This window comes from Citrus sinensis, chromosome 1, assembly GCF_022201045.2.
Source record: "Citrus sinensis cultivar Valencia sweet orange chromosome 1, DVS_A1.0, whole genome shotgun sequence".
Taxonomy (NCBI): domain Eukaryota; kingdom Viridiplantae; phylum Streptophyta; class Magnoliopsida; order Sapindales; family Rutaceae; genus Citrus; species Citrus sinensis.
Window position 1 is genome coordinate 2577343 of NC_068556.1, and position 9598 is coordinate 2586940.

The 9598-nt window shown below is 34.2% G+C and overlaps 1 protein-coding gene across 1 annotated transcript; it reads left to right on the top strand.

Annotated features, from left to right (window-relative positions):
* The first annotated feature begins 616 nt into the window (after positions 1 to 616).
* Positions 617 to 5001, top strand: LOC102629570 (E3 ubiquitin-protein ligase At1g63170). The gene is made up of 5 exons (XM_006476126.3): positions 617 to 818; positions 1865 to 2701; positions 3408 to 3533; positions 3632 to 3923; positions 4402 to 5001. The coding sequence occupies exons 2-5, from the start codon at positions 2043 to 2045 to the stop codon at positions 4666 to 4668; spliced, it is 1344 nt and encodes a 447-aa protein (XP_006476189.1). The 5' UTR covers positions 617 to 818; positions 1865 to 2042; the 3' UTR covers positions 4669 to 5001.
* Positions 5002 to 9598: the final 4597 nt, after the last annotated feature.

Genomic DNA, 9598 nt, shown 5'->3' on the forward strand with positions numbered 1-9598 from the left:
AGTTAGAGATACATATTCTAAGAATCGAACGAGAAACAAACACAGGCGGGGCCACACGCACTATGGCGAGATGGAGGAGCAAACGCCCAAACTAATAAGCTCGGAAGTTCGGTGAGGACTTTCTTGATGCTACGTTTACGATTCTTTTTAAAATTACACAAATGTAATGAATGAGTTTGGTGTATAATAATAATAAGGAACGGTTCAAATTTCATTGTTACTTACAGCTGCTTCTTAATTCTTGTAACAGATTCCCAAGGAAATGACATCTTTTTCTCGATTGGAATTTGATTTGTCGTAATCATGATGAACTTGTAAAGTCGACAAGCCAGACAAAATGACAAAGTGCTCCCGTGTCAAAATGGGACCCATTGCTCGGCAATGTCTATGTCCCGATGCTGACGTGGCAAAATAAATAATATTTCCGCGGAAATAATAATAATAATAACTAATAATTAATGGCATTTTTATAAAACTATTAAAAAAAAAATGCAGCAATTGGTCCTATTTAATAAACAAATAAAAGAAAATAATCGTGGTAAACGTTTTATTCCTTAGAAAAATAACAAGCAAAATGATGTATTTATACGATGCAATATACGCACACTCAAATAAGCAGAGGTATATTCTCAGACCACGCGGCGAAGTAAATGCAGATCAAAAGCTGACTCTTTATCTGCCCGTCTATAAGCAAGACAAAAAACAAAAAAAAAACGAAACCCAGGAAAAAAAAAAAAATTCCTAAACGACATCGTTTCGTTCTCCTCAAATATCGACTGCAACCTGCCGCTCCGCTCTTCTTCGCCGCTAGCATTATGGTAACGATTATCTTTCGCTCTCTGTTCGTCTGTGGTTGTGAATTTGTTTCTCGAATTTCGTCAAATTTTAATGTGCTTTATTATTGTTTTTTCTTTGATTCGCCGATCGTCGTTGGGGTTTCTTTTCGGTCTTGTAATTTTAAAGAACTGAGTTGATCACGAAATGATCGAGTGTTGTTTGTGTTATTGATTTTCGTAATCGTTGGTAATTTTGTTTTAATTTTTAATTACAAAAAATAATGGAATTTTAGCTCTTGAAAAGTTTGAAGGCTTCAATTTGTTTGCTTCTTTCCAATTAGTATTTAAACATATACTGAGTGTTCTGGATTACACACTAATGCAAGACTGAATTTAATCAACCTGTGTTGTTATTTTAGTTTTTATCAATCAGTTTGTGTTAGTTTCTTATCAAGATTTTAAATGTCATTGAGTTTACATTGCCTTGTTATGTTTTTGATGATACTTAGGGGAAGAAAAGGGAGGAAAAATGAATTGTGAAATAGTCTGTTACTTCTTAGATACTAAAGCCTCCAAGATTTCCATAAGTGAAGCAATTCTTTGGGATATGATTCAAGTTAAAATTTGAGTTTCCCTTTTCCTTTTCCAATGGTTTCTGTGTGAGCCATGGAAGATCACAGGATTTTTTGGATTTTGATTTAGATGAACCGATCAGTTAGTTGAGTGATATCCTTCAAGTAGAATTAGTGGTGATATCTCTCCCATCTATTGTCTTATTCCAATGTAATAGTAGAGGAGGCTGTGCTCTGCTATGAATTTCGTTTAATTTACATCTGCTTTGTGTGATTTCGTTTGCTGGAAATCCAAGAAGATAAGGAAAGTAAGCTTTCAAATAAAATTTATTAATACAGATAGCTGGATGCATAATCAGGGTTTGAATTATGAAGAACCTTCCATTAAAATTTGGTTTGCTTTTGTTTCTGTTGCCTTTTTGAGCAATAAATGTGTTTTCAAATTATTCTCCTTTTTTGAAAGGGAAAATGAATTTAATTCTGATTCTGATCTTCATGCATTTTCTTGTTTAACAGTATTAGGTATTTGATTCTCCACGACTTGTGATGCCAAGTAATTTAAGCTTGTAAATACGGCTTGAGCTATCTTTGGTAGAGAGTGGCATTTGCCTCAAGCAGCTGAGAAGTTGAGTAAAAGTCGGTATATTGTTCTCTGATTCTATGCTTACACTATTTTCTATTGCGTTGAACTTAGATGGATGTTCCCTCTGCGGAACTACACACTGAAACAGAAACCGAAACTTTCCCGTTGTTAATGGAGCGTCCAGAGAACGTTAACAATTGCGAGCACATTATCGACATAACGATTACTGATGTTTCCTCATCTAATTCAACTCATGATAGAACTTCCAATGGCTTAGATTCTACGCGGCATGAGGACGGATCTTCGGGTAGTTCGAGAAATCCAACTTCTCAGCCATCAACTTCTGTCAATGGATCAAATACCCGGAATGTTGCATTCACAAGGAGAGGGGAATCCCGTCGTCGTAGGAGTCCATTGAATTCTGGTTTATGGATCTCTGTTGAACTAGTTCTCACATTGAGCCAGGTTGTTTCAGCTGTTGTTGTTTTGTCAGTGTTCAGACATGAGCATCCACGCGCTCCTTTGTTTGAATGGATTGTGGGTTATGCAGCTGGATGTGTTGCAACCCTTCCTCTTCTATATTGGCGTTATCGTCAAAGCAATCAGGTTTCAGAGCCAGATTCAGTGCAATCTCGTAATAGTTCGGCTCGCTTAAATGCACCTGCTGCACCGTTTTCTATTTCTGTCCCTAGGACTTCAGAAGTGGAAGATCACCGGGCTCCTATTGCATCCCATAGAGGTGGACAAAATACAGGAGTACTGAGTCCAAGGTATGAATCTTGGTGTATTTGTTGTGCATGCTGGAACAAGGGTATCTGCTGACTTTTTCTATATGTTCTGTTGCATTGATGACTAATGTCATTTAAATAGTTTGTATTGTTTAACAGAGTTTCATCGCCTACTAAATCTTTGGAGCTTTTTGTGGTTGAGAGCAGTTGATACTAGTTTCTTTGCTGGATTATGGCTAGGAATGCAGAAATAGGTTGTCAACAAATCCGAATCATGTTGTAGTGGGTTTGGGTATATGAAGTAGAACAAACCAAAGTATATTGGCTATTTGAGATTTTTCCCAATATCTTATTTGTTCAATTGTTCATTCTTTTCCACCCACGTCTCCTTTCTTGGTGTTAGCTTGATCAAACTGAATTGGCCAACTGTTTGCAGTTGGTGCCATCTCGTGGTCTTATAAGATTGAGTTCGTTCCATAAGAAGTTTAAGTGTATAATCAACCTTCCCTTGTCTCCTGTAACAAAGAGAATGTTCCCATGGTTCCATCAGTTTTCAAATTTCAGTATTTGTCACCTAACAAAGCAAATAGATCTTTGTCCATGAGATCTGCTTTCCATGATTTTTGTGGCATATTGCCATTATGCTTCTTATGCCCCCTTGTTTTTTATTTTGCTTGGTTAGGAAATTTGTGCCAATGAGGAGCTTTAATTACTTATAATTTGATAAATTAATTCATTTTGTCGACAGATTCAAGGTACTGGTGGAATACTTCAAAATGGCATTGGATTGCTTCTTTGCTGTTTGGTTTGTTGTTGGTAACGTTTGGATATTTGGTGGGCATTCATCTGCCGCCGATGCTCCTAATTTGTACAGGTACTTCGCCATGGTGTACATCTCATTCACTCCTTCCAAATTCTGCCCTTTTTTTAAAGCTCGTGTTATCTTTTTTTTAAATCTTTGTTGCTTTGCAGGTTATGTATAGTGTTTCTTGCCATTAGCTGTATTGGATATGCTATGCCCTTCATTCTCTGTGCAACAATCTGCTGTTGCCTGCCTTGTATAGTTTCCATACTTGGGTTAAGAGAAGATCTAGCACAGACCAGAGGAGCCACAGCAGAATCAATAGATGCTTTACCAACATACAAGTTTAAGTTGAAGAAATCTAGAAGTAGTAATGACAGAGATAACAGCTCAAGCATTGGTGATGGTGGGGTTGTGGCTGCAGGAACAGAAAAGGAGCGTGTGATATCTGGAGAAGATGCGGTATGTTTTTGCTGGACTGCTGGTTTTAATCATGAGTTCAGATACTTGGTCATAGATTTGTCCATTTTTGTTTATCATAGACACTAAACATAACCATTAGGAGATTTTCTGACTTGTAGTCCTCCATAAAATGAAGAATTACATTCTGAATGATGACGAGCTTGGTAAATTCAGTCATTCATATCATGAATGTTGGGCGCAATTATCCAATAACTCCAAATGTGATTTTTGTCTGTTTTAACTCGTAGCACAATCTTGACTGTACTATTTTGACCATGATTGCTTTAAAGATTGAGAACACTGTGATGTCTGCTTATAATGCTAAAGTCTCTGCTAGTTTTGCCAGTAAAGACGTACATTTTCCTCTCTCAGAACATTGTATGGTTAAGCTATGTGCTGATTTTCTTGGTGTTATGTTGTCAATCTTGTTATTGACGCAGGATCCAAAATGATGCTCTTTTATTTTAACCATATACAGGTTTGTTGCATTTGTTTGGCAAAGTATGCTAACAATGATGAGCTGAGGGAGTTGCCATGCTCTCATTTTTTTCACAAGGATTGTGTGGATAAATGGCTAAAGATTAATGCTTCATGTCCCCTATGCAAGTCTGAGGTTGGTGACACTGTTCTGGGTTCAATCTCCGGGGCGAATGCCAGAATTTTGGGTTCGATCTCCGGGACAAATGACAGCCAGTGGAGGGGTGACAGGAGGGCCGACGATGGCTCGATAACCTCAGTGCGATGATGTAATATATATACATGACCTTGTTCCTCTATTGTACATGTATGATTTCATAGTTAAATGCTTGAGCATCCCTTCTTGTATGGCTGGATTATTTGTCCAAGCTCATCCATTTCTTTTCTCGGCTGAGATGTAGCTTGGCCGATGGATGATTTAAAAGCATTTTGCCTTCTTTCTTTTTTTTTTTTTTTCCAAAAAAGTGCTGTTATATATAGATTATATTACTTGCTTGGCGGCATCAAATGGCCGCGTGAAGCCTGGGAGTTGCGTTTAGGATGGGAAAGTATTTGTGTATCAACGTTATAGAAATATAAAGTAGAGATGCTTCCTCATTTATTTGTTTTTTCTTTTTTCTTTTTTAATCTATTTTTTTTTTTGGGAAAGATTAATAGTTAATTCTTTAGTTATAAGAACAATGAACATAATGTTCTTGTGGGTCTTTCTAAAAGCAATATGTAGTAAAAGAGTCTCAAAATTTGATTTTACTTCGAGATATTTCTAAAACAAGTATTTATTTTTATCAGGCAGTTAAAATGTAGTAAAACACTACCTTTTATACATTTATACTGAGGGAAGCTTGACAAACTTTCTGTGCAATGTTATTCAATTATTGATGCAATGAAAATACAAAACTCTATATAATTAATAATAAATCGTGTAGGTTGTGTGTGGCAATCATCCTTCTATGCGAATCTGTGATAATCGCGATGGTCATCAAACCAACATTTGAACGACATTAATTTTTGTACAACTAATATTTCGTATAAAGGTAATTTTCAGAAACCTCCCCTGAGATTTAGTGTATTCTCACTTAGATAGAAAGTATTTGCGTATTCTCAGTAGCCTCCCCTGACGTCAATATTTCGTTTAGTATATGTTGAGTAGTGAGGGCAAGATTGTAAATCAAACACGCTAACGACAAACTATTCAAGTTAACTTAATATTTTTGCACTGGGCTTTGGAAATGATTTGACCATTGTTAATATCCAGTGGAGAATAAGTTGAAGCACGCTTTTATCCAACAGACATTAACAAAATAAAAAGTTCTCGTCTTTCTACTCCACAAATCCAAAGCAACCAAGCAAAACTCGTTTCATTTTCTCTCTAATGCTTTGATCAAGTACTTCGGCCGTAAATTAAAGACCATGACGATGAAGCCAACTCTAATATCGGCTACGAATGATTCACGACCGCGAGTGAGTTTTTTCCGACAACTAGCCAATCATCCCACTGTTTTAAGCCACGAATAAGGTATTAATTCTTTCAATGCATGCTAGTTTTATTAGCTGAAATTGGTAGTCTCGGTGAAAAATTAGCAAATGGATCTTGAAATTTTTTTAAGATTGTTGCTGTTGCTTTTGATTTTGTCCATCATTTAGTGTTAGTTGTAGTTAAATGAGTATTACAAAAGCACGTTGAACATAGAGCTAAATATCTCTGCTGCCTTTATGATTGATTGAAAAATAGTTCTTGAAAACTTTTTAGATTTTTATTTGTTTCTTATGATTATTTTCAATAGATTCATGATAGTTATAGTAAAATTAAATATAAAAATGTATGTTGAAGATAGTTTGAAGTGTATATAGGTAGTATTCTGTTAAAGGGGTTTTTGAATTTTTTTTTGGGTTTTTATCGTGTTATTTACATGACTTGGGTTGCGAAAAATGAAATGGTTTGCTGTATTCTTTGGATCCATGGGTTTAGGGTGCACATGAGCTATTTTAGTTGCATGTCTGTTTTAATTCAAGGAAAAAAGTTTCAACAATGAAGTGCATTACATGGCTTTATTGGGGCATGCACTGAAATCATAAAGTAATGGTTATATGTGGAAAAACCAGATAAATTTGTGATGGAGAAATTATGTTAACCTATGATTAGTGATAACTTGTTGGTTTTGTATAAATGGGAGCATGGATAGTTCCATTAAAAATTCTGCAAATTGTTGTCGTTCAATTTATATTTTTTAATATCATTTTCTTCATTGTTGTTTCTTCTAGTTAACTTTTTTGACATTTTATTTTTAATGCAATTTCAGACCACAGCTCTGCTTAGGTTCAATAAAGTTACACACAACATTTTAGTCCGAAATTGGAGAGGTCAAGCATGACAAGTGAAGCATACAAGGAGGTTGCATTGCATACCAAGCAATATGTCCTTCCTGGTCACATTTTCCACATCATATTAAGTCAACCTTATTAAAGGCAAACTCTTGCAGACTTCATTTGAAATATAGAAAACATTGAGATGTTAATTCAAGTCCATACATGACTTAGTTACAAGTTTGTTTGCTTTTCCCTAACACTATTTGTTTGTCAAGAAATAATATTTAGTTTCCAAGCTTTTTGTTCATTTATTTATTTCTCTAATCATGTTAAATCGAGTTTACTAGTGGCTTTTAGTCCAAAAATTCTTACTAGTATGAAGAAGGTTAGTAATACTTGAAGGAATTTTGGGATGATTAATTTCACATTTTTTTTCTCTTTCTCCTTAAGTTTTGATTTTAGGGATACATAATGACTATATAAGATTTGTTTCCCACTCTATGCATTAATTATTTTCTACTATCAGAATTTTTGTTTGTATTGTTGTGATGGTTGCAGATGTTCACCTTTTATCATTATTTACAGAGAAAAATTATTAATCAACCCCTTGGCACTGTTAGAAAAGGCAAGACTGCTAATGACAATTTAGTGTTTGAAAAGAAAATTTTGAATGATAAAAAGCAATGTGTAGAGCATATTATGCTTGTTGACTTGGGGAAGGATGATGTTGGAAATGTTCATTCTTAATCTTATTTGGCCAGTTTTTCTTTTTTTGTGTTTCATGAACTTGTTCATCTTGGTTTTGTGGTGATACAGACATTACCCTGCTTTTAGAACTACGACTCCCCAATTGCAACACACTTTGACATTTATATTCATACAAAGATGTGGATAAGCGAAAGGAATGGATTGTTACGGCTGGCAGTGACCCTCATGACAAGCAAGAAGGTGCGGGAACAAAGTTGTTGCTCTTGCGTGTGCCATTAATGTTTCAGTCTCCATTTGTTGATAAATGATCAAAATTAATGCCTTATGGAGTCTCTTGATTTTTGTTGAAAGAGTTTGTAAATAATTGATGTGGAGATAAAATGATATTTGCGGTGGTGGTTTGTTACTAATAAAGGAAGATGAATGCTTTATCTTATATCTTGAGTTTGAGAAACAAGTTGAAATTATTTTAGAAGCAAGTTGAAATTAAATTTCAAAAAATTTTCCTATCCCCCCGCGCCAGAAAAAAAAGACTTCAAATTTTTTCTCTTTTAGTTAAGTCATTTTGGAAAATGAGAAGGGTGATTTGGTACTTTCATTGTGTTTATATCTATTTGGCGCCAAAACAAATATGATACTATTAACCAATAGTACATACTATACATTAATCTTAATATAAAAACTGTGTTGTTTTGAAGTCAAGGGTATGTTGGTCATTTTATCAGTCAACAAACGGTCTAAGAGTAGGAATACTAACGTCAGGGGAGGTTACTGAGAATACGCGAATACTTTCTATCTAAGTGAGAATACACCAAACCTTAAGGGAGGTTTCTGAAAATTACCCTTCCTATAAAGAGAATGAATTTGTTCACTTAACTTTAATATTCTTTCACCAAACTTCAATATTCTTTTACCAATGGGCTTTTGGTCCAATGTTGAGTGCAAATGTTCGAGCCTCCATAAGAGTTTTATAGGAGTTAATTTCAATACTCTCTCAATTATCAATATAATTGAGTGGAGACAGTATATCTCTTACGAAATGAGAGTTAACTTCAGTACTCTCTCAATTATCAACATAATTGAGTGGAGATAGTCTTTCTCTTACGAAATGTGAGTAGAGTAGACACTCTCGAATATTAGAGAGGGTTTAAAATATATGGGCAAGTGCTTCAGTGTATTAATGTATGACGGTGATCTCAGTTATATAGTATGATTGTAAATATTAATTGTAATGTCTGATGTAATGTCAGTAACATCTGTGTATAACGTATTAAAAAAAAACTTTAATATTCTTTTATATGGCTCTTTGTTGAATCAAATTTCTGTTCCACTTTGCATTTGGTTGGGGGGGGGGGGGGGGGCGTTTTGGAATTTTCCTTTTTTTTTATTCTCCCCACCGTCGTGAAGACATTCAAGCGTGATCCAAACATGAATTTTAAAAATTGCAACAAAGGTCTACAATTTTTGAATAATAACAATAGTGTAAAAGAACCAAGATAGCGATCATATCCAATATTAGAATTATGAGGGTCCTATAATATTTTTAGGTAATCAATCTTTTTATACCACACAAACCTCAACTTAAATCGTACTAAAAAAAAAATTGTGCAACTATTTGTAGACATATCATTATATTTTTAAGCAAATAGACATATTGTTGCTGATTTTGTATTTTTTTTTAACAAAAGGGCATTTCTCTGACATCATCAATTTAACAATTATGGACAGAATTGATCACTCTTGTTTGCTTATAAGGCCCAATTTATTTGTTAAATAGTGAAGCTCCTAACACCATTTTAAAATTCTTGTGAAACTCTACTTATTATATATATAACTCTTCTTTTTTCTGATAAACTTACAGAAAAAGACAAAAAGTTACAATAGGTTTAATTAAACATAATTTTTTTGTAATAAAAATCTTATCATTGCATCAAAATTATTTTGATTTAAAAAAAAATTGTATCATTTAAATAAGGGAGGGCTCATGATTTTGTAAGTGTAAAAACATTTTAATTTAGTTGAATTCGTATTTTATTTTTATGTAATTTCTTCCAACAATAGAACTATGATTACAAATTTCTAATTTCTTCTAGAAAATAGAACTATGATTTACAAATGTAAACATTTTGGCAAATCGAGTTCGGAGTCAGCTTAGCTAAAGCCCAAATATTCATGAGAGTGTA

Coding starts and splice junctions, on each gene's coding strand:
- LOC102629570 (XM_006476126.3), top strand. CDS start 2,043: ATGGATGTTCCCTCTGCGGAACTACACACTGAAACAGAAACCGAAACT. Junction 2,702..3,407: donor ACAGGAGTACTGAGTCCAAG/GTATGAATCTTG, acceptor TTTTGTCGACAG/ATTCAAGGTACTGGTGGAAT. Junction 3,534..3,631: donor GATGCTCCTAATTTGTACAG/GTACTTCGCCAT, acceptor GTTGCTTTGCAG/GTTATGTATAGTGTTTCTTG.